The sequence below is a fragment of the Chrysemys picta genome, chromosome 14 (genome assembly GCF_011386835.1).
Source record: "Chrysemys picta bellii isolate R12L10 chromosome 14, ASM1138683v2, whole genome shotgun sequence".
Lineage (NCBI taxonomy): Eukaryota > Metazoa > Chordata > Testudines > Emydidae > Chrysemys > Chrysemys picta.
Genome location: NC_088804.1, coordinates 40,864,493 through 40,888,830, shown reverse-complemented (window position 1 = coordinate 40,888,830; position 24,338 = coordinate 40,864,493). Strand labels below are relative to the sequence as shown.

The 24,338-nt window shown below is 58.1% G+C and overlaps 2 protein-coding genes across 2 annotated transcripts in view; both read left to right on the top strand.

Moving 5' to 3' along the window:
• RNF166 (ring finger protein 166) overlaps positions 1 to 10,329 on the top strand; it is a 35,764-nt gene extending 25,435 nt beyond the window's left edge. The window contains exon 7 of the transcript XR_508824.4: positions 10,200 to 10,329. The gene's annotated coding sequence lies outside the window, so the exon portion shown is untranslated. The remainder of the gene's footprint in view (positions 1 to 10,199) is intronic.
• On the top strand, positions 8,501 to 14,900 carry SNAI3 (snail family transcriptional repressor 3). The gene is made up of 3 exons (XM_065567336.1): positions 8,501 to 8,701; positions 10,200 to 10,817; positions 14,011 to 14,900. Exons 1-3 carry the CDS (start codon positions 8,620 to 8,622, stop codon positions 14,190 to 14,192), a joined length of 882 nt encoding a protein of 293 aa, XP_065423408.1. The 5' UTR covers positions 8,501 to 8,619; the 3' UTR covers positions 14,193 to 14,900.
• Positions 14,901 to 24,338: the final 9,438 nt, after the last annotated feature.

Genomic DNA, 24,338 nt, shown 5'->3' with positions numbered 1-24,338 from the left:
ATTAGCGTCTCCGTGCTGTTGTGAATGGATAGGGTAACCAAGGGTGTGGCCGTGCCTTGGAAGATTGGGACAGGGTGGGAGGCTCCTGACTTTGGGAATCCTGGGTATCTCCAAGGCCCTAGAAATTGGGATGGGGATTTTTTCCCCTCCCATAGCCGTGCCTGGGTTGAACATTGCATAGTGCTCTACCTGTGTGCTGACTTCTCCACAGTCCTGCCTGCTGGGGGGGGCCCAGGTTGGAGCGTGGGTTGCTGCATTAACTGGGCTAGCAGCTAACGACTCTGGCTGCCGAAGTGCCGTGGGCCGGCACTGGATTTGAATGTCAGACTGAATAGCAGCCTTTGATTATTTCCACAGGACCAGAGGTGGGCTGCTGCCTACAGGCTATCAAAAGACTGTACCCCATAGGCAGGGCTGCATGTCTGTATTCCCTGCTGTGCTTGGCACAGCTCGCTGGCTAGTCTGGAGCTCCCTGCATGGATGCTTTGGGAGCTGCCCACGGTTCCAGGACCCCTCCTCTAGCCGCCTGTGTGACTGACATACCCCCAAGGGCCATTGGGGAGAATATGGTTCTCTTGGTCCCTTCCTTGCATTATGGGACAAGTTCCAAATACCAGGCAATGCCAGGAGATGTCTGTGACCCGCTCTGGCTACAGTCCAATCTCACCTCCCCATCGTGTGTGCATGGTCGTGTCTGCTTTTGACTTCAAAGGGTTACATGATTTCATGGCTCATTTATGCCTTTTAGAGGCTAGAGGGAGACTATTTTTGAAGTGCGTTTATATTGAAATACAAGTCTAATAAATCATACAAAATACCCCAACTATTCTGCACCCACAGACCCTCGCCTTTGCCGGGTGGTGGTCACTAAATGACACTAGGCCCCCTAGAATTGCTGGAGATCTTGCCACAGAGGGAAGCTGGGGCTAGTGGATAATCTGAACCCGGCACCCGTCCCCCTCTCCTTGCAGCTGCACTAAGGAATAGTCGCTATCCGTGAATCCGGTTCAGAAGCTAAGAGCACCTCGCAATGCCCGTCTACCAGAGCAAAGTGGTTTGTGGCCTGAATTGCATATAGCAGTTGTCCAGTGGCCTCTCGACTGGATCTCTGGCCATGTCCAAAGGAGGGCGCTCAGCAGGCTCGTGTGGAATAATTCTCACTCTCAGGCCCAAAATCTGCTGCGGGACTGAGGACAGGAGCAGCGCTAGCGCTGACCCGCGAAGGGTCATCTGAGATGAAGCCATGAAGGTGGTGCCAAGCTAGAAAGGTGAGTTTGCCGAAGCATTGTATTGTTCTTCAAGGTGAGCTCGCCGGGCAGCTCCCTCAGAGAAGGCCAAAGTGCAGGATTTGATATTGGCCATTATTGATAGATGTTACAGCAATACAAAAATCAAAGAGCCTAGTCACAGACCTGGACTCCAGGGTGCTAGGCGCTGTACGTACACTAGCGCACCTTTCCAAATGCAGGCCGTGTGCGTATCAGTGCCCCCAATGCTGTCTTACGCTGTCAACAGCTAAAATGCTGCTCTGAAACGGGGAGGGGGGTTGCTATGGAGACACACAGTTGGAGAGGCTCGCTGGGTGAGAGATGGGATTGGAAGTTGGGAACCTGAGTTGTATTACCCACTCTGCCACTGACTTCCTGTGTAACCTCAGTCAAGTCACTTAACCTCTCAGGCCTCAGTGTCTCAGGCCACGTCTACACAGCAGGGGCACAGCTGCAGCACTATTGCATAGATGCTTCCTACATCCGCGGAATCGGGTTTTCCATCAATATAGTTAATCCACCTCTCCAAAAGACCATAGCTAGGTCGATGGAGGAATTCTTCCATCAGCCTAGCCTAGCTTCAGCTACACCGGGGGTTAAGTTGACTTACTCCAGGCATGAAATTTCTCACAACCCAGAGCAATGTGTGGCTAGGTCCATCTCCCTGCTGAAGCCCGGAGTTCTCTGGCACCACTGCCTGGATGATGAGATGCCCGGGTCATTTTCCAGGCCATGTTTGTAGAGTCACTTACAAAGCTGCTAGATTTTTGCTGCCTTAGCTGCTACGCCTTGTGGGTGGGAAGCAGCAGCCCCTTTCCAAGGTTACTGCTGAGCTCCTCTTCTCCAGATCACAAACCAGATGGGGCTTGAAAAGCACCTATAAATCTTCTTAATTGTAAGCACCAGCGCGGGGAAAGGGGTGTTGATCTGTGCTTGATCCCCTTCCAATTTCTCAGGATTTTAAAAATCCCAATTCTTGGAAACATCCTTTGTAGAACATGATACTCTGAACATTGTCCTGAGCAGGGCAGGTGCTGAGAGACTTCCACGGCGTTCTCCCCTGTAGCCCGACTGTCTCTGCTTCTCAGAGTGGGGGACCCTGCTTCCCTGGCTGGCTCAGGTGAGTGGGAGCAGCACCTGTGCCCCAATCGGAGGGAGAACTACCCAAGCAGGATGAAATCTGCCTGCAGGGGTGGGAATGGAGAGTCCTGGGGGTGCCCGCAGTGGACTCCCTGCGCTGAGGAAGCGTTAATCTCTCAGCCCATTTAAATGCCTGCTGATGTTAAGCAGTATTAAACAGGGGCGTCAAGGTGCTTTGTACTGTCATTGTTCTTGGGCTGCCCCCTCCTTTGTCTAGGATGGGCTAATTCAGTCTGCCATGTGGGGCCTCCCCCACCCATTGTCTAGGCTGCCAGGAGCCTGGGGTTTCCCCTTCCCAGGCTGGTGAGTGCAGGATAAGCATGATCCGCTCCTTTGCTCCTTTGCGGCTGCTGCCTCAGTGTCTCACCTGCCGAAGCAGGGAGGGGCTGCGGAGCCTCCCGGGGGGGGGGGGGGGGGTAGAGAATCAGCAGATGCCTTTGCAATGGCCTGGCCCAATCTATGCTTCCAGAAATGGCTTTGCCCCTGGGTGGATGGGACATAATTTGATTTAAATACTTCCAGGGGCCTGCTGTGATTAGCTCTGGGGCAAAGCCATGCCAGCGGGGCCATCTTTCACAATAGCCCAGCCTCTCGCCGTAGTATTGACAGGGCCTTCTTCACAGCTCTGGGGCCTGGAGACGGCGGGCGGGGGGGGGGGGGGGGGTTGTCTGTCTGAGCCGGGCACACTGTTTCCTGACACAGCTTCCAGGAGCCCCCAACCGCGTTTTGGCCAGGGTGCTGCTGTGCACCACTTGAGAGGCAGTATCTGCGGTTAACTTGTATACCATCCTTGGCTCCTAGCAGGAGGGTTACACCAGCTCAGGATCCCCTGCACGTGGGTCACCGGCGCGTGCAAGGGGCTGAGTGGGAGGAGCCTAGCTTGCACCAACTCTTAGTTTGGGCTACAGTCTCCACACCAGCAGTGTTATTTAAATGCAGCGAGCTAGGCTAGAGGGCCAAGTAGGACTGACTAAGCCACTTCTCATGGTGGGATGGGGTCTTTGGGGGGCTATCTTGGCTTTAGCAATTCCAAAACTCCAGGAGGGGTTCTTTCCTGAGCATCACAGGACCTGGCTTGGCTAGCCTGTGGAGAGCGAGGTTCTTGGGGTTTAAAGTACAGGACCAGAACTTGAAATCGGGGGGCTCTGTTCTGCTACGGACTCGCTGTGAGACGTCGGGCAAGCCATTTAACAGTGCTGTCTCAGTTTCCCCTAGCTATAAAAGGGAGACTATTTCCTAACCTACAGGTGGTTTGTGAGCTTGTATTCACTAGTGTTTGCAAAGGGCTTGGAGAGTCTTGATAGAAAATGCTGTTGAAGGACAATTGGCTTATTAGCCTAAACACTCCTCTGGTATTGGGGTGCCCAGTCTGGAACTAGCAGGGAGTGTCCGATAGCTGTCTGACACCGAGCCATTGGCTGCTGGTGCATTTGAATCCTCCTGCTTCAGTACCACTGTCTGGTGCCTCTGAACAGCACTATTTGATCCAGCTGGCTGGGTGCCTTGCAGTGCCCAGTTCTGCTGGCACTCCTGAGGTGTGGAAGGCCAAGTGCAGACCCCCTGGGGAGCATAGGGGCTAAGAGAGGGGCTAGGCATGCTCGGCACCCACTACTTTGGTGACCAAAGCTATTAACTGCTCGGTTACTGCCTGGGCTTAACCACCGTTTTCTCCAGCTCTGCTCTCTCCTTTCTAGCCCTTGGTTGCATGCTCTGAGCCTTTGCCAGCGCTCTGATGCCTGAAGTTCCTCCCGCTTTTCTTCACCTTGCTGCTGCCCAATCCTCAGGCCCTTACTGGTCTCTGCTAGGCATCCCTTGTGATTCCCCCACTTGTCTTCCGGTGCTCCCCCTTCTCCCGGCTTTGACACTGCCGCCGCATACCCCTTCCTCCCCACGCACTGAACACCTGCCTCTGTGGCCGATGCACCTTCGGAGAACAGGGCTTAGGGCCAGGGCAGTTCCCGTCCCTTCAGCCTTGGCCAATATTTGCTGTGTGTGTCACTGTCATAAACACTCTTTTCCTGCTAAGCTGATGGGTTTTGGGGGTCTTTGCTCTGTTGGTTCAGAACCAGCCAGGGGCTCGCTGAAGAGTTTCTAGCCTAGATTCATGACACGGGTTTTCACACACGGAGGGGGGGCTTTTGAGTCAGTGGCGAACGTCTCTGAAATCCTGCCCTGGGAGAAGGGCAGACTGACCCAGGAGGACTCGTCCAACTCCAAATTCCAGGCTCCGATTTCACTCCAGACCTGCAAGTGCTTGGCAGAGGCAGTTGTCAGAGACTTGCTGGGCAGGAGAGGCCTGAGGGTGGGGTGTCTAACTGTGTGTGGTTAAACATGGGCACTGCCAAGGCTGAGACAATGAGCAGCCTCTGCCTTCAGCTTGACAGGGCACTTCTGTCGTGGGGGTAAAGCAGTTCCTTTGGGTGCTCATCTTGTGTCTTCTAGCTGCAATGATGGGTAGAGAAAATCTGGGCCACTATAAAGGTAATGAACCATTTTCTCAAGGGCTAAGCCAGACTATTGCCCACCTTCCGCTGTAGGGGCCAGGCATGCTGCTTCTACTCGCCTTCTCTGACAAACACAGAGCAGTGTGCCTGTTAAAAAAACCAACCCCCTGCCCAAACTAAATGCACAGCTGGTTCTCCCCCAGGGCCAGACCAAGAGCATGAACCACCCATGACGGATTCATTGAGTCCAAGGCCAGAAGAGACTCTGGTGATCATCTAGTCCAGGGGTGGCCAACCTGAACCTGAGAAGGAGCCAGAATTTACCCATGTACGTTGCCAAAGAGCCACAGTAATATGTCAGCAGCCCCTCATCCGCTCTCCCCCCCCCCCCGCACTCCCAGTGCCTCCTGCCCACTGGCAGCCCCTTCAATCAGTGCCTCTCGCTCCCTCCCCCACCTGATCAGCTGTTTCGTGGTGTGCAGGAGGCTCTGGAGGGGCAGGGGGAGGAGCGAGGGCACGGCAGGCTCAGGGGAGGGGACGGGGCCTGTGGCAGAGCCAGGGGTTGAGCAGTGGGCACCCCCCGGCACATTGGAAAGTTGGTGCCTGTAGCTCCAGCCCCGGAATCGGTGCCTATACAAGGAGCCACATATTAACGTCTGAAGAGCCGCATGTGGCTCCGGAGCCAAAGGTGGGCCACCCCTGATCTAGTCTGACCTGCATAACCCAGGCCAGATGTGAATGCTGCTGCAGAATGCATCAGTGAAAGGTACCAGACGCTGTGGGGAGCAGGGTGGTGTAAGACCCGCTATAAAATAGAAATGGTGCCTGACTAAAAGCAGTAAGCTCTGTCCCAGCCCTGGCTTCTCGTGCTGCCGGCCGTCCTATAACCTCGGAGAATGTGATGCTGATCTGCAACTGCGTCCAGTTCAGCTTTCGGATTTCACGAGAGGCTTGCGTGTAAGAGGAGACAGGCCGGGAAGGCGCAAAGACCCTGGTCGAACATAAATTATCTCTAGCTCTTAGCAAGTGGGGTAGGAAGACTTCGGAGACCCAACGGCCAGGTGAGTGGGCGCACTGTCTGGGGCTCTGATAACATTGAAGAATAACTCTTATCTCGCACTCTGCTGCTTCAAAGTATTCTCCAAACATCCCGTTCGCCTCAGGTCTCCCGGTGAGGTAATGGTGGTTATCCGTGTTAGACGGATGAGGAAATTGAGACAGAGGTGAAGTGACTGGCTCAAGGTCGCAAAGTGAGTGAGGGGCAGAGCTGGGATTAGACTCCAGTTCTTGGCTCCCAAGATGATCAGACCACCCCTCTTTGCATGCGTGTGTGTATCAGTACTTGTAACTCTCCCTCTCTAGGTCCTTACATTAATGGGTGTGTCCTACACCACCTTCGGGAAGTGGAGAAGTCTGATCCCGATTTTATAGTGGGGGGAAACTGAGGCACGGACAGTCTGCACTTGCATTATTCCTAATCCTTCCACCCCTGTGTGGTGCAGTGTGTAAGGTAGGTGCAAACCTTGCTGTGCTGGCAGTGCCCAGGGAGGAATGCAGAAGGATGGGGGGGCTGTATTTTGTGGGGGGGCTGCTGGATTACTTTAGCAGGGTGGTGTGGGGAGGTCTGTGTGTTTGAGGCAGGGCTGCGGGGGGCTGTGTGATGGGGAGAGGTGAGGGTGCTGGGGTGAGGGTGGGGGTGGCTTGTGGCCCAGGTGTGGGCAAGTAGGAGGGACTGTGTGTAGGGTGGGCTGTGTTGGGGGAGCAGGAGGGGGTTGGGGATGCATGTTGGTAGAAGGTGGGGGGAGGGGCTGTGTACAGGGGGGTTGTGGGTGGTGGCTGGGGATAGTCTGGTGGTATGTGGGGGTATGCTGGGAGGTGTGGGGTAAATGGTGAGTGGAGCAGGGGATGTGTATGGTGGGGGTTTGGGTGGTATCTGGGGCAAGAGGAGAGCAGGGGGTGTGTAGGGGGGTACTCTAGGTGGTGGTGAGGGTCAGAGCTGTGTAGGGAGAGCAGGGTGGTGTAGAGGGATGCTGGGGGAGCAGGGGTAGTGTAGGGGGTACTCTGGGTTCCCTGGGGGGTCTGTGCTGTGTATGGGTGAGCAGGGTGGTGTAGAGGGGTGCTGGGGGGAGCAGGGGCTGTGTGTGTGTGTGGGGGGAGTGTTCTGGGTGCCCTGGGGGGAAGCAGGGTGGTGTGGAGGGGTGCTGGAGGAGCTGGGGTAGTGTAGGGGGTACGCTGGGTGCCCTGGTAGGTCAGGGCTGTGTATGGGGGCGCTGGGGGAAGTAGGGTGTGTGAATCGGTACATGCTTGGTAGGGGGATACTGGGGGAGCAGAGGTGGTGTGGGTAGGTATGGAGGAGTGAGGGGGGTGGTTAGGGCTGGGTAGGGGGATGGTGTGGGGGGCTACAGAGGAGCGAGGGGAGTGGGGATGGTTAGGGCTGGGTAGCAGGGAGTGGGGGGAGCAGAGGTGCTGTGGGGGGGGTATGGTGGAGCGAGGGGAGGGGTGGTTAGGGCTGGGTAAGGAAAGTGGGGGGTGGTTAGGGCTGGGTAAGGGGATACTGGGGAACAGAGGTGGTGTGGGGGTACGGAGGAGCGAGGGGGTGGTTAGGGCTGGGTAGAGGGATACGGGGAACAGAGGGGGTGTGGGGGTACGGAGGAGCGAGGGGAGGGGGTGGTTAGGGCTGGGTAAGGGGAGTGGGGGGTGGTTAGGGCTGGGTGGGGGGATACGGGGGAACAGAGGGGGTGTGGGGGTACGGAGGAGCGAGGGGAGGGGAGGGGATGGGGTGGTTAGGGCTGGGTACGGAGGAGCGAGGGGCGGGGTGGTTAGGGCTAGGTAAGGGGAGTGGGGGGTGGTTAAGGCTGGGGAGGGGGGTACGGAGAACAGAGGGGGTGTGGGAGTACGGAAGGGGGAGGGGAGGGGGTGGTTAGGTCTGGGTAAGGGGAGTGGGGGTGGTTAGGGCTGGGTAGAGGGATACGGGGAACAGAGGGGGTGTGGGGGTACGGAGAAGCGAGGGGCGGGGTGGTTAGGGCTGGGTAGAGGGATACGGGGAACAGAGGGGGTGTGGGGGTACGGAAGGGGGAGGGGAGGTTAGGTCTGGGTAAGGGGAGTGGGGGGTGGTTAGGGCTGGGTAGGGGGGTACGGGGAACAGAGGGGGTGTGGGGGTACGGAGGAGCGAGGGGCGGGAGGGGTGGTTAGGGCTGGGTAAGGGGAGTGGGGGGTGGTTAGGGCTGGGTAGGGGGTACGGGGAACAGAGGGGGTGTGGGGGTACGGAGGAGCGAGGGGCGGGAGGGGTGGTTAGGGCTGGGTAAGGGGAGTGGGGGGTGGTTAGGGCTGGGTAGGGGGTACGGGGAACAGAGGGGGTGTGGGGGTACGGAGGAGCGAGGGGCGGGAGGGGTGGTTAGGGCTGGGTAAGGGGAGTGGGGGGTGGTTAGGGCTGGGTAGGGGGTACGGGGAAAAGAGGGGGTGTGGGGGTACGGAGGAGGGAGGGGAGGGGGTGGTTAGGTCTGGGTAAGGGGAGTGGGGGTGGTTAGGGCTGGGTAGGGGGATACTGAGGGGCGGTTTAGGGGGTGCTCGGGCGGGGCATGTGGGGGCGAGCGAGCAGCGCCGCACGTCCCCCCACCCCCCGTACCTGTGACGGGGGCGGTCCCGGGGGAGGCGGCCAAGCCCCGCCCCTCGCCCTGCGGTTGGCCCGGCGGGCGGCCCATGCTAATGAGCCGGGCGCCTTATGGCACCTGCCGGCGGGGTCCCGGCAGAGCCGCTGCCGCCCGGCCATGCCGCGCTCCTTCCTGGTGAAGAAACCCTGCAGCACCCGCGTCCCCAACTACGGGCAGCTGGAGACGCGGCGGCGGCAAGGTGAGGGGCCGGGGCTGCGCCCGGGGCAGGGCGCCCAGGGGAACCCCCGGCTCGGGGACCCGTCGGGGGTGCGGGTCCTGCTGGGGTCACCCTGCTGCCGGGCTGTGACTTCCCTGCGCCCTCGGGCTGTGGGCGCTGTCCCGGGGCGCAGGCTCCCGGGGCCGGCAGGTGCTCGCACCCTGCCCCCAGCGCCCTGCCGGCAGGGCACAGTCCCGGGCCGGGGTCTCCCCGCCCCATCGCTTCCCGGGCGCTGGGGCTGACGGCCCGGCTCTGCCCCGGCGCTTCACACGAGACAGGTGTCAGCTCCCCCCCTGCCCCGCACAGGGCAGCGCGGCGCCCGCTTGGCCCGGCCCCGCCGGCTGGCTCCGGCCCCGCAGTGATTGGGGCTGCGACTGCCAAGTAACCCCGCTTCCTTCTGCAGGGGGGTCTTTGGGCCCCTTCGCCGGGGGAGCTGCGGAGAGCGGCTCCCAGTGGGACCCCACAGAGAGAAGCGGAGCGGGCAGCACTTCTCTTGCAGACCGGGCTGGGGGGCGGGGGTGTCCGCGTTCCTGGAGAGCAGGGCGGGCAGGTGGTAGTGGGGGCTCTGGGGGCAGGCAGTGCCGCCTGGATTGTCACTGCTGGGGCACTGGTATGACACCCCTAATAGGGGGGGCTTCAGGCAGGGGGACCCTAATCCAGCTCCATCCTTAGACCCTCTGCTGTCATCTCATCGGAGTCCAGCAGGAGGGGGGCGGGAGTATTTCCAATAGACTACCTGGCCCTGGAGCGGGGGGGGGGGGTGTCAGAAATCTCCCCAGGATGGAGGCACAAGGGCATGTTGTGATTAACTTCCCTCTTGGACCTCCTGGAAGGTCCCGCGCACTCCACTGAGCACCGTGACGGGCCCGATTCACCCGTAGATAGATGGCCTGGCCCGTCCCCCCAGCACGGCCCCTAGGCTGGGGCAGAATGCCACCAGGTGGGAGCCTTCCGGCTGCTCAAGCCAGCTCCGTTCACGGGGCCAGGACCTAGGAGACTCCGGCAGCGGCAGCAGAAAGGGTGGCCTGTTTCCATCAGGTAGAACAAGGCTCTGACTGTCTGCACTGAGGCTTCCCATCCCTAGAAAAGGGAAATGCGGGGGGGGGGGGGGGGGTTAGCTTGGTGGAAGAGGGAGTGCTGGGGCCAGCCCAACATCCCGGACCCGAGACTGTCAAGAGCACCGCCCCATTAGCAGCCCCTGCCCAAACTGTTGCCCAGTTTCTCTCCACCCAGTCTGAGCAAAACAAACCCGCAGGGGGTGGGGGAGTTGGAGTGACCTGGTGCAGGGACTGGTGTGTGCAGTGTGTAGGCGGAGAGGACTTTGGTTAATGGACACAAGCGAACTGGCCTTCAGCTCTCGTCTGCCTTGCTGTTCTCACTGGTGCACAGCTCCTGGCTAGGCGTGCACGCCGGGCACGGGGGTGGGAGCTAATAGGCAACATCACGGTTTCGTGTTCACCTGCCTCTTGCTTCTCCCCAGAAATCAATGGCGCGTGCCACTCCTGCGGGGGGCTGGTCTTCCCCATCCTCATCCCGAATGACAGCGCCCCTTCCACGCCCTGGGACGGCAGCTCCATCCTCGCCCGCTTCTCCTTGCCTCTCCCACTGGATGGTGATACCAAAAGGACTCCCAGCGCAAGCCCCCACAACCTGGAGATCAGCCTGGTGGACACGTTAACGGGCCGAGCCCCGGGCACCCCTCTCAAAGACAACCAGAACAATCTCAACCTGCCACCTGTCCTCAGCCTGCCCCCAGGGAGGCCATCCGACCCGGGGAGCCCAGCAGAGGGGGACAGAGGAGCCCAGGACAAACTGCCAGGGGCACGGGGTGGGGCAGCTGAGCCCTTGGAGAGATTTGAGTGCTTTGACTGCCACAAGTCCTACCACACCTTCTCCGGGCTGGCCAAACACCGCCAACAGCGCTGCGTGCTGCAGGCCAGGAAGTATTTCAACTGCAAGTACTGTGACAAGGAGTACGGGAGCCTGGGGGCGCTCAAGATGCACATCCGCACCCACACGCTGCCCTGCGTCTGCAAGATCTGCGGCAAAGCCTTCTCCAGGCCTTGGCTGCTCCAGGGACATATCCGAACGCACACAGGTGGGCTGCAGCGCCGGGGCTGCCCAGGGAGGGAAGTGCCTTTCATGTGCTTACCGGGCTCTGCTTGGCCAGTCGTTTTGCACAGCTGCCGGCGCAAGCAGGTTGAGGTGGCTTGCAGGCGGTAGCGGAGGGCGGGCTGGGAGAAAATGGCTAATCTCTGGTGGATCCGCCTTTTAATCTGGTACTCACAAAACAGCCTGCCAGGCCCAGTTTGGTTCCAAATGCTTGTATTTTGTACAGAGATTTTTTTGCAGACCCCAAGAGTAAAAGGGCACTGTCTGCTTACAGATCAAACGCTGCAGACCAACATCTCTACCTGGGACACTAATACACTGTATTTGTATCCCAGTAGCACCTAAAGGCTCCATTTAGATCGGGGTGAGCCTTTGGCGTTAGGTGCTGTACAGATACCAGGATACCGCGGTCCCTGCCTTGAGGAGTTTACAGGCCAAGGGCTTCTCTTAGTACACCTGAGCTCCTCTCACTGCTCGCTCCAGGGACCACAGTTGGTGAATTGCTGTAATCTGAGCGGCTGCATCCCCACTGGAGCTTCAACTCCCCCTTGGTGGTGGCCCAGCTTGGTGGAGTTTAAAGTGTGGATGGGAGTCAGGGGAGGGGCAACCTTTGAGTTCGAGCTCCAGCCCACAGTGCAAAGACCACCAGCCCTAAGGCATCCTGCACAGACGTTACCTTTATGCACACAAATAGTCCCATTGGCTTCAATGGCTCTGCTGCATGCAGAAAATTAAACAAGTGCATAAATCATGCCAGGATCTTTCTCTGAAGAAGAATCTAACCCCTTCGAGTAGATCTTCAGTGTCCCATTTGCTTGGCCCTGTTTTGCTCTTTGTTTGCCCTTTGCATTTCTATTTGTTTGGACAATGCAAACTCAATGAACTTTTCGTTTTCCCCCTGTGAGTTTCAAAGTATGGAAATCTTGCTCTGCTGGGCTTAGGTTTCATAAAAGCTGATTTTAGCAAAACTAATATTTTTGTCACCATTTAACTTGATTGTCCCTCTTTAGTAGAATTTTTTTGCAGTATTTCCTACCTATTCCCTTAGAAATCGAATAACTCCGGTCAAACTGACTAGCAACGAAGTAACCAAAAATCAGACTGACTAGTCTTGTTCCCTTATGCCAGATGAGAACAACATCCAGAGCAAATGCAACTAGTGAGAAGTAAATGATCTAAAAGAGAATTCTTCCAGTTTTAATAATCTTAGGTATTACAGATCAGGGGAAGGGAGGGGAAATTCCACTATCCTTTTAAAAAGATGTTCTCTAATCCATCCAGATTAGCCCTAATTCTATTTACTCATGGTGTGTTTATTGTAAGATTGTGGTGGTGCCTTTACAGTCTTGGTTTGCCCCCTCTTGGCTCACTTCCTATGGCCTTGGGCATGTTGCCTCTTTGTGCCTTGGTTTCCCCATTGTGAAACATGGGTAATACTTCCCTATCCTCCAGGTGGGTTGTGAGGATTAGTTAGTGCTGATAAAGTGCTTTGGAGATTTAAGTGCTGTCAGCAAAGAGAGTGGCAGAGGAGCATTGGTCTAGTACATTTCTTCTGCCTAAACAATCTCCTGCCAGGCTTGCAGTTGTGGGAAAGTTCCTCTTGTAATAGGATGTGCTCATGCCATGTGGGCCGAGAAATCCAGTTACAAAGCTGGTTGTTCCGAAGTGGGAGACTTGCCATTTCCCCCACTCCCTGCATGCCTAAAATAGAGGTGTTAAACAGGAAACAAAATACAAGTGCCTGATGCACATATCCCCCTCCATATCCCATGCACGAACCTAGCCCAGAGCTGAGCACGGCAACAGGGCTCCTGCAGAGGATGTGCGATAACCTGATGTTTGTCTCTCCGCATTTCTCAGTTGCAAACATCCAAGAGAGGCGGGGGGGAGAGCTGGAGGCTGACTCACCAGTGTCCCTTTAAGCAGACAGCAGGTCGGACATGAGTTGGCAACATGAGCCGGTTGCAAAGAAAAGTCTAACGTGACTCTTGGGCTCCGGAGCAGGGCCAGTCCTGGTTCCTTTGTACAGGGCTCTGGGCACAGCACCTGGAATATTGTCCCTGGTTCTGGGCACCAGGATCACAGGAAGATATGGACAAATTGCAGGGAGTTCTGAGAAGGGTGACCGATCTATGGCCTGGCAGGATTGATTTGCAAGGAAAGACTGAAAAAGCTGCATGCATCTAGCTTGGCTAAGCAGAGCAGAGGCAGTGAGGGGCTACTCAGTGTGGTACATAGAGGGATAACGAAGGGTGGTAGTGGGGTGGATTAGGCTGTAGCAGGGAAAACCTGGCAGTGAGCTGCCTTGGGCTGTGCCATATTCTCCCCAGGAGAGTGTTGTAAGCCCCATGGCTGGCAAATGGTGCTGGGAGGGGAATGATCCAGGCCTGGCCCTGGGGAGAGAGTCTGATGGGGCTTTTCTATCTCCAACGTCTATGATTGGACAGGGAGTCCTTCCATTGTGAATTTCAAGCCAAACAGTCTGGCCTGGGCCAGCTTCTGCAGCAGAGGCTGGGGGTGGCTGGGAAGAGTCACCGGGCTTGGCTTGGAGGGGACGCAAAATCCTGACTCCCGAGGGTGCTGTGTCCCACCCCTGCTGCTACTATATGCTCAGGTGAAGGGCTTCCAGCTGTGGAGTCCATGTTCCCTCTGCTCCCCCCACGGTGGAGTGCTTCTGAAATTTACTTGTGCAGTCAGCTGCTGGAAATGAGATTCCAGTTCTCTTGGGCTGTCTGTCCACCTGGCTCCAGTCTCCTCTCTTTCTTCCTGCTGTACAGACCCCTTCCGCACGGCAGGGAAGTGGAGCATTCCCCTGGTTACAACGTGCCGCTGGGATGCTCGCAACGCTCCCTCCCTCCTGCTCCCTGGAAACCCCCTAACCCACCTGAGCGCCTAACAACCCATGGTGATTGCCTGCCATTCGGCCTGGCCACTGCACCCCGCTGATTCCAAGGGGGAGCCAGGATAGGAGAGTTGTGTGGAACTTACTGCTATTTCTGGGACCCCAGGCTGCTTGGATCTCACAGGAGAACCGTACAAACCAGACCAGACACGGGACTGGTCCCACTCCCTGACCCGGCCAAGCCAAGATTGTGCCCCAGTGTCTTGTCTAGAGGGAGCTGCTTGCATGGGGGTGGTTCTCTCTGACGGTGTTGCCTTTGCTCCCCCCCCCCCCCCAGGTGAAAAGCCCTACAGCTGCTCGCACTGCAGCCGCGCCTTCGCCGACCGCTCCAACCTCCGCGCCCACCTGCAGACGCACTCGGACGTCAAGAAGTACCAGTGCCGGGGCTGCTCCAAGACCTTCTCCCGGATGTCTCTGCTGTCCCGGCACGAGGAGGCTGGCTGCTGCCCTGCATCCTGACGCCCACTGCCCATGGCTGCACCAAGCAGTCGGAACGAGGAAACCTGCTGTAGGCCTGGGCATCTCCGTGGGAGCTTCCGGCATCCTGCCACGCTGTGGAGCGTGCGGGTGGACGTGTGCTAGCATGGGAGAAGGCTCCGGTTCCTGGTGATGGTGGAGATCTATACCCATCTTCCAGCTTTGTGTCTTCAGCTGAATGGCACCAGCTCTGCAGAGGGCGGTGCTGGAGGCCTGGCAAACTCATTGCAGGAATGACTTGGTTCTTTCTCCATGCAGGCAATGTCCTTCAGTGTGCGCGTGAGGAAGGGGAGTGGAGACTGCATTCCAGGCTAGCTTTGAGCTCCATGCATTGAGCTCTGGCTCTCTAGGGGTGAACTGGATCACCCCCAAGCTCCATGCATCCACTCTGCTCACCTGCCTGGAAGTACGTTTGTCTGCACCCGTTCAGCGGGACTGCCCGAACGGTGCTTCAAGCAGAGCCACGCTGGAGGAATAACCTCTCCTTGTTTCTGCCTCTCTCCCATCCTTTGCATCCAAGAGTCTCCACCTCCCTCGTTAGGGGCTGGGCCGTCAAATGCAACTCGCTGTCCTGTCACCAGCAGCCGGTGGGAGCTGTCCATTCCCCCCTGCTCTGTGGCTGCCAGTGTGGGATCTGTTGTCACACATCGGTTCAGTTTGATTGCCTGGTGTCTAATAAAAAATAAAACCGAGAGCCTGCAAAGTGAACTTGTCTTATTGCTCAATGAGAACACGGGGCCAGTGACTTCTCACTGCTTCCTGCTCCGTCTTGGCGACACGTCCTCCTAGTGCTCCTCCCCAGCCTCAGCACTTATCCGATTGGGTTATTTGTATTGCAGTAGCACCCCGAGCCTTAGCAAGGGCCAGGATACCAGCATGCTAGGCGCTGTACAAACACAGAACAAAAAATGGTCCCTGCCTCCAAGGAGCTTACAGTCTTAAGTCTAAGACAAGGGGCAATGGAGGATAGAGACAGAGAATAGAAGAAACAATGAGACACCATTGGTTGGCAGAAGTCTCCAGGGCTGTGCGTAGTCACAGCCGAGGGACTGCTTCTGTGCTGTTTGGCTTTCAGACACTCCTTTACCTCTCTCCCGGGCATCTGCTTCTCCCCGCTCCTGGCGCAGTTTCACCCACCCTCACCACTTGGACACAGACATGTCCTCCAGCCCCAAAACATACCATGGGTCTTGCATTGTTAGCAGTTGCTGGAAGAACCGCTCCCAGGTCTGAAATCTCTGCTATTTGTCTAGGCTTTTTTCTTTTAAAGACCTTGTTTCTGTAGGCCCTACTGCCAGTGTGTCATGCAACCCCTGCTGTTGCTTCACTGGCAGTTGTGCTGCATTCACAGCTATGCTCGGAGGTAGCCTCCCAACCAAAACAGGAAGCAGAGGGCCTGGCCCTGAGGCCGCGTCCATGCGGGCAGTATAAATAGACACAGGGGTGTTCGTTTTTGCTGATCACTGAATGTAACTTGAGCGGGAAGGGCTCTCAAATATCAGATTCCTGGCCCTGTTTTCTTTCCTCCCAAGCTGCATGCGTCCCTCTGCCCTGCCCCAAACAGGGGCCTGACACAGTTGCTGCTCACTCTCTGGAGCTGGATGAAGGCAGAGGCCCTATATTGCCACTCAGGGTCCCAGCTCCTGGTGTCAGGATTGCACCACAGTCTGTTTCATTTTTTTAAAAAGTGTCTCGCCCTTGTGGTTGCAAAGAAAAGCTTGAAACTGGGGGTAACGAGAGCAGTGATGTCTGCCTGTGTCTGCAGAGAGCCTGAAACAATAGCTCTGAGAGCTGCTGACTGCCCTGGGCATCTCAATGGGTGTTCACACCAAGTCCTGCTGCTCCAGCTCTACCCCAGAAAGGACTCTCCATGTGGCAGCAGGCTCCGCCCACCCACTAGCCGATACATCTTGACTGCTGGGGTATGTACTGGGGCTCCCCTCCTGTCCCTCTTGCCTCTCTGACGATGGGCAGGGGACCCCCTGCTGCTGCTTCTGTGGGGCAAGGGGGCCACGTGCTACTGCCCCGCTCTGTCTGGGAGCAAAGGGAGTGGTGACTCCTGCCACGGCCACTCCAAGTGGGGGTAGGGCTGTGGGGCAGGGGCAGTGACGGGGGCCTACAGTGTGTGCATGGGGCCCCAGGCATTTTGTATCCTTCAGCTCCTCCTCGCATCCTGCTCAGTCAGGGCGGCATGACGCAGGGCTGTAGCCCTGTGGGATTTCTGGGGGGCTGTGTGGAAGCTGCATGTGGGAATGCCCCCTCCCCTGCTGGGGTCTCAGAGATGAGCAGGCATTTGGACTGGCTCTGGACTTACCTCTCTACCCCTTGAGCAGGTCAGGGCAAGCTTCCCCCCTTCTCCCCAGGAGCTAGGGAGGGCAAATCTCTCTGTAGCTCTGTTCCTAGCCTGTCTGCCTGCTCCTCCTCTTCCCTAGGGTAGCTGTAAGCTCTGCAGGGCAGGGACTCGGCTTGTGTTGGACACAGCTGAGCGTGCTCTCGGTGCTGGTCGCTGCTGGTTTCGGAGCCCTGTGCGGCTGGTTAAACTTCCAGGCCCCTGGTGATCCTAGTCAAAAGTTCCCCCAAGCCAGTGGCTCATGGGGCTGATGCAGTTATGGCACGTCAGTTTCAAAGCCAACGGCCCACAAGCGAGTCCGGTGGCCAGCATCACGTCCACCCACCTCTGCCTGCCCCTAACCCGAGGGATCAGGTCTCCGTTTTGCAGCTGGGTGACCTGGCACTGTGAGGTGGACAGCACCTTCAAGCTGCTGCGGGTGGATGATCTGAGCCAGGCAAGCCCCCCCACCCCCCCAAGCGCTGGGAAGAACAGGGGCCCGGGTTACGTTGTTTCAGCACAGACAGCAATGGGCTGGGCACTGCATGCGGTGCCAGAGAGGTGTCTTCCCCCCGGCCCCGCGCACATCAGAGATCTCAGCTACCCATCCCTAGCTGCGTGTGGCTAGATGAGACTTTGGCGCGGCGGGGGGGAAGCTGCTTCGGCATTTTCACGGGTCTGGGCTGCTCCCTGCCCCGTTTGCTCTGCTGGTGGCAGAGAACGGGTTTGAGACCTGCCCGGTGCCAGCTGTGGAGAACATTTAAAAGCCGAGTGGGCAGCTTGTCTCCAGGGGCCTGTTCTGTCGTCCAGCCAGGGCCCGTGTGCTAGGTGCTGTACGGACTCTTCAAAGGGCAAACCCTGCCCCAAGGAGCCTATAAGCGCCATGACAAAGGGAACTCAGGGCTGCGGGGAGGGGACGCGACGCAGGCAGCAGTGAAACAGGCTCAGCTCAGGGCCATGTCGTCATGGGATGCTTCTGGGTGCAGAACCCTGCGCCCCGCTATAGCAGCTATGTATAGCTCCTTATGAAAGAGCCCGCGTGTTTCCTTAGTGGAGATGGCAGCGTGTTTGGGTGAGCAGCGGGATGGCGGGGCTGCTGATGTCACCTTCCTGGCCCAGCAGAAAGGCAAAGCAGAGCTAATATTTCTATTTTGGGCACCAGAGGGTTTGGGGGGGGGTTATAAATAGAGCCCAGAGGCCTAAAGGAAGCTATATTATGAATTGTGTTCTATTTCCAGAGCCCAATGTCTAAATATGTCCATTGCACCTGTCGCCAAGCGGGGCAGTGGGGGAAAGAATCTTACAGGCTCTAAAATAAACCCGAATGTTTTCCCTTCTCCTAACGGTGCATGGAAAATACGTATAAATATATCACCGGGCTGGGGGGAGCGGAGCAGACGGGGGCCCTGGCAGCCAGCCAGCCCTGGGCACAATGAGGGAGAGCGGCAGCGGAATGAATGAATGAGATTTTCCACTCTGCGGTGGTTAGGCTGAAGCTGTAAACAGCACGTGGGGCCTTCTCCCCCCCACCAGCTCTGGACCTCCTGCACCCCCAGCCCATCCTCCCCTTGGGGCCTCTGGGGCCCCATTCCCCCTGCTCTGTTCCCCTCTATTGCCTCTTTCCTCTGGGCTATCTGCCCTCCACCCCGAGCTGCTAGATCTTCCACAGGGCTTGGGAGGGCAGTGCCTAGCTGGGCCATGCGGGTCAACACCTCTGCACTTCCCTCCGAGAGGACAAAATCCGCCATCCTGGGGGTTCCCTCTTCTTTTTCAGAGGCTGGGTGGGAGACGCTGGGCCTGTGCCAGCCGCCCGAGCAGAGCCTGGGATCAACCCATGGGCGCCACAGAGCCCACGGACTAAAAACGTTACCAGAGCCCATTGCTGCAGGAGCCATTGTGCCCATGCTCGGCACTTTATACCTTCTTCCTCGCCAGCGCGCCCACACTGCCCCTACTTTCCCCATCTTACAGCTGGGGAAACTGAGGCACAGCCAGGCCTCAGAAAGGGCACAGCAGCTGGGCTGGGGCTAGGAGCCAGGACTCTCCTCTGCTGCTCCTTCCCCGTCCAGCCCATTTCTAACCCCCAGGACACCCGTTAGAAAAGCGATGCCTTGCACTGAGGTGCTAGCAGCGTCACGGCTGGGCCGCGTGGAGCCAGGGGGTGGGGTGGTCTCTGTGACGGGGCGCTAGCATGGCAGGGGTTCTCCTTTCTATCACTCCCAAGCCAGGCTGAGCGGGACACCGGCTGCTTGCTGGGCTCGCAGCTTGTGCGTGCGAGAGGAGACAGAAGCACCTTGCAGCCTGCAGACGGAAAGCCAGCAGCTCCGAGACGTTTCCTGAGTGAGGTCACCAGGAACATACAGTGTCGCAGGGCCAAGTTCTGCTTTCGACGGCGCTGCACGTGTCTAGGCCGGGCCTCTTCCCTGGCCCCCAGCGGCAGAGCGGTGACTGTCTCATGGTACGGGAGGGAAGGGGAATGAACCAGGGCTAGGTTGCCCAGTGCAAGGAGGAGTGGCTCGGCCCATGCCTCCCCATGAGCTGGTGCACCCGCAGTCACGCGTGCTTCCTCACGGGGCGTTGCGTGACTCGTCAGGGCCGGATCTGGCATGTGCACGTTAATCAGGACCAGAGCCCGTTGTTCTGGGGGCTGGGAGCACTGGTCATTGATAGCCTGGAGCCATTTCTCTGAGTTTTATAGTCGGACAACCTGCCTGGCCCATTTCACCCCCCGACACACCAGTCGCCCATTTACAGTTTTCTGCAGCTTCTCAAAGCAGATGCCCGCTGCTGCACTCCTTTAGGAGGCAGGGAATACAAGGAGGGAGTCAATCTATGCATTGTGGCAGGAACAGGCAAACCAGTGGGGCTGCCCAGAAGGAATCCGGCAAGGTGGCCGCTGCACTCACCAGGTTAAACAAGATTTGGTCATTAACCAGCTACACTTTTAAGACCAAACCACAAACCTTCCAGTCCGGGGTTTATCTCCACCTTACCCTATGGAGGTGAAAGCTGGAAATCCACCAAAGATCCAGAAAACACTTGGAATGCCTTCAGCGGCAAATGTCTTAGGAAAACACTAGTTATCAAATGGACTTTATAGCAAATGCCAAGATTCATCAGAGTTCAACAGCGCCTTATCTCTAAAGAATCAAGCCAGAGCAGTTGTGTTGGGGGGGCAGCTGGAGGAATATGCAAAAGGGATTGGCCAAAAGTATCCAGCTACCAAACAGTGCTCAGAGGGAGAACTTGTGGGACTTAACCCAGAGAACGGGCAAAGAGCAGCCTGGGCTAGCCAGGGAAGGCGAGCCCTGTTCGTGCCCCCCATGACGTCTGACGGGGTGAGAAGGGTTCTGATCAGGGCTGGCTCTGGCTTTTTTGCCACCCTAGGCAAAAAAGCCACCCGCTGCCCCGCGCGCCCCCTCCCCCCCCAGTGCGGCAGGGGAGGGCGCCAAACCCGGCCGCGGGCCCGCAATCCCTGACCGGCTGGAGCACCGGGAGCAGGCCGGAGAGCCCGGCTGGGGCTGTCCGCTCTCCCCAGCGGCCAGAGCGCCAGGGGGAGGGCGGAGAGCCCCCCAGCGGCCAGAGTGCCGGGAGCAGGGCGGAGAGCTCCCAGCGGCCAGAGCGCTGGGGGGAGGGCAGCGAGCCCAGTCGCGGCCCCGCTCTTGGGCCGGAGCACCCCACCGTGCTGCCCCCCTCCAGGCGCCGTCCCACGCACATGCTTGGTGGGCTGGTGCCTGGAGCCGGCCCTGGTTCTGATTCAAACAGCCCAGGAATGTTCGGCGTTTGAGAATAGCGGACAGTCCGTGTGCTCCGTGAGGAGCAGCCCGTGTTGATCTCTGGGGCTTGGGCACCGGACGTCCCTTAGCAGAGGAGTGAAACTTTCTTACCAGAAGAATGAAGCATAATGCCCCTTGCTACCCAACCCCCTGACACTTTCAAGGTCCCTCCTCGCAGTACAGTTGCTCACTATGGCCCAGTGAACAACATCACATCCAGACTGAGGGCCGTGTTTGCAAATCAGGCTTCCGCTCATCATCCACAGAGCTGTCTTGCAACGGGGTGAAAAGAGATTTCTCCCAATCTGGCAGACTCTCCCCAGGGAGGGTGTGGCCCAAACTGCAGCACCCTGTCTTGAAATAACCAAACGGGAGTGTGGCGTGTCTAGGGGGAAGTCTAGCCCCTGGCGTCTTGCACCAGAGTGCAGAATTACACCTACTGCCTGTAAATTATGCACTAATTGCTTGTGCAGATCCTCTCTCCTGAGGGTGAGTGGCCGGGGAACCGCCCCGTCTGTCTGCCTCACTCTTGTCAGAGTTCAGTAAATCTGCCTTTCGGAGCTGGTATTTCATTTACACATGAGCAGCAATCCCGTTACTGTCCCATTAGGTGGGTGGCTAGTTTTGAGGGTGCTCCAGTGATGGTGACACTGCCCCATTGGGCGTTGAACTGACCGGTTCAGACAGAGTGTTTGGGATCTAGAGGGTTGGGTTCAGGGCTCTGCCCATTGGAAAGAGGAGGTGAAAATAGCAGCTCCCTCCTGGCTCTGCACCAGCAGATCGGTGCGTGTCCCTTGAAATTGCCTCTCCCGGGTGCCTTGCAATGGGAGGTGCTGGTGTTATTTGACGAGAGTCTCAGGTTGGCGGAAATGCCGGGTGCAGAGCCCTGGGGAGCTGGAACAGGCAAAGCAGTGGGGAAGAGGGGTGTTTGGTCCCAGCACAGCCGAGACCCCCGCGCCCATTCCCTGGCCGTGCCCCCTGCCCCTCTACACACGCATGGTGGGATGGGGGGTAAGTGGCTAAAACCTAGGACTGGAAACCCACGGCTCTCCTTGGCACTGGCACACTGGGCTGTGAAATAGGGACTGTGCGAGCAGGGAGGGAAGGGGTAGACCTGCCAAGCTCTTTCAAATGGTCGGCTGGATCCTCCTCCATCTGAGCCTGGCTGTTTTCTGGGACGAGATGCTGTAGCCAAGCCCAGGTTGCCGGGTTCAGGCCCGGGGTAACTGGGGGGAGCTCTGGGGTTACACGGAGGGCAGCAGGGTGGAGCTCATGGTCCCTTCGGCCCTTAAACCCAATCTATGCGAGGAAGGGTCTGGGAAGGCCAAAGTCACGTCCTCGCTGCACTGGCTCTGGGGCCAGGGGGAAGGCGGGGCAGCACAGCAGCAGGCTGCAATGACCCGCTCGGGGGGTGGGACGGGGAGGGACTGGCACAGGGCTGTGACGGTTGGAGAGGCAGCACGTTTTGCTCCTGTGCGCCCCAAAGCACCAGCCCTTCGATCGACATCCCCTGCAGCGGAGCCTGGTGGGGGGAGGGAGGGGCTCCTCGGGCGAGTGTGACGACCTGTCTGAAAATAGCCACGCCGTTCCTATCTATAGCCGGCTGCCCGGGGCTGGGCCTGCCCTCCAGGTACTATCTATAACCAGCTGGCAGGCCCCAGTGGAACCACACAAGTTTCCAAGGCTCTGTTAGCACATTAGTGGAAGCGGATCAGATGCCAGGGAGAGCACCTAGGAGCTGGTGAGGCAATCGCCGGCTGGTGCTGGGTGGTTTGAGCTGGATCACAGCGGCGGGCTCTGCACCCCCACGCTGTGCAGGGCAGCAGGTCCCCGGCTGGGAACACCAGCGCCTCTCCTGGGTGCTCAGGGCCAGTGCTGGGCGTAGCCCTGAGCATCGTCCACCCTGTGCTGCCAGCTTTACTGGTTGTTCCCGGAGCCGGTGCAGCAAGGGGATGAGGGGATCTGGGCTCTCTCCTGCCCTGCCAGCCCCAATGCCAACTCCTGCTGCTGTCTGGTGTGACCGGCTGGATTCCCAGAGCCCGGGGCAGGTAGTGGCACAGCCTTTTGGTTTGCAAGTTGCACGTGTCCGATCTGGGATCGTTCCCAGGGAACTGGGCCGGCGCTCCCCCACGCCAGAGCCCATGTGGTGGCAGGGAGGGCTGGGTCCGGGACTGGCCCAGTCTGTTGGCAGTCCTTCATCAAGATCAGTCTGGATGGGTACCAGGCACCCGGGTCTGAGTCAGGCCTGTCTCCTATTGCCCCCCCTGCAGCTTCTCCAAAAGCGAATCCTGAAAGCCTAAGGCAACAAGGGCGTATGGGACAAGCCACAGCTGCCACTGAATTCAGAGTGTGTATTGGTTGGGGTTGCTGATGCTGGGGCTGAATTGGAGCCTCATAGAGAAACTGACCTCGCTAGGCGGGTGCCACAGGTGGCTTCTATTCCGTGGGTCAGGGCTGAGCCTAGAACTCCCCATGGCAAAGCCCCGGGGTGTCGGGCTGGGCCGGCCCTAGTGCCTGCAGGGAAAGGCAGCCCTTCACCCCCTCCCCAAGACATAGAAACCCCTCTCCCCCACTGCATTGATCAGCTGGAGCGGGAGTGAGGCTGCTGCAAAGCTGGTGGGCTACCTGGGAGAGCAGAGGGCAAGGCTGGGGGGCCTGAACTCACGTCCCCACCCAGTCTGTAGGAGTCTTGCAGAGAGGCAGGGGGCCAGCTCCCCCGCTGGGGTAAATGGCCTGGCTTCACTGAAAGCAGCAAAGCTCTGATGATTTACAGCTGCCCGTTGCCCTGGAAGGGGGCAGGCTGAGATGGGACAGCGACAGCCTCTTGAATCCTGGCTAGCCCACTCAGTTCTGTGGCCTTGGACGCACCGGCTGGCGAGGGGGCACCAGAAATGAAACCACATTTCTGGAACTCTTCAGTGCCCAGACACCACGGTGATGGGCTTGTGCCTTCGGGACGGAGCTGCGGCGGAGCCCAGCTGGAGCTCAGCGCACAGCGAATATCAGAGCTCCTGTGCCCCCCGCCAGCGAGAGATTGGTGGGTCCACCCTTAACTGCGAATCCGGAGTCGTGGATGGGGTCCAGACGAGGACAAGAAAGGAACGGCCAAGGTGGCAGATTCAGAACCCACGCAGCGAATGCGTCGTCACACCACACGGAATTAGGCTGTGGAACTCACCGTCACAGGGAGCTGAGGCCAAGAATTTAGCCTGGCCATGTGTCCAGCTCTCGGGACTAGATGAGCCAGAGTTGTTATGATGAGTGATGATAATACGGGCAGGGAGATTACACCTCCCGCTTCAGGGCTTGAGCCGATTTCTAACTATCCGAGACCAGATTATCCCACATCTGTTGCTGCGACACCTGCCTTTGGTGCTGGGACGCGGATCAGATGGCCCTTGGCTCTGATCTGGTCTGGCGGTTCCTACGTTCCATACATTCTGCTAGGAAGGGCAGCAGAGAACCTGTGAACGAGTCACTCCAGGGGCAGGCCCGCAGGTTTTCTTGGCACTCCCGGTTCTGCCTAACCCGTAGGACAACGGGGCATCAGTCTGGAGGGATGTGGGGCTACCTGCAGGGCTCTGCTGGGACCAGCTTTGCTTCTTCAGTGGTTGTTTTACCACCTACACCAGGGTTTCCCATTCTGCCTGAGTGGGGTCAGCGCAGCGCTAACAAGTGCCCCAGCTATTAACCCACCAGGCAGGTGGGTGCTAAGCAAGGCTGCTATTTTTAGCCCGCCCCAGTGAATCAAGGCTGGGATATATTTATCCTGGGGGTTGGGTGCATGTGTGTGTGTCTCTCCTAGGGCTGGGATTTGCTGAATACTTTCCACTGTGAGTGACTGGCCGATAAAAATACGGGGGCTGGCTGGGTGAATGAGGCTTTGCATGCACTTGTTGTTTGCATTTCTCTGCTAGCTTCATGTAAATACGGGGGCAGGAGGTTGTAGCTGCTCGGTTTGGAAATTCGTTAAGGATGCAGAGCGAGCCGGGCTCCTCGGAAGGTGGCCGGGACAATCTCCCA

Coding starts and splice junctions, on each gene's coding strand:
- SNAI3 (XM_065567336.1), top strand. CDS start 8,620: ATGCCGCGCTCCTTCCTGGTGAAGAAACCCTGCAGCACCCGCGTCCCC. Junction 8,702..10,199: donor GGAGACGCGGCGGCGGCAAG/GTGAGGGGCCGG, acceptor GCTTCTCCCCAG/AAATCAATGGCGCGTGCCAC. Junction 10,818..14,010: donor ACATATCCGAACGCACACAG/GTGGGCTGCAGC, acceptor CCCCCCCCCCAG/GTGAAAAGCCCTACAGCTGC.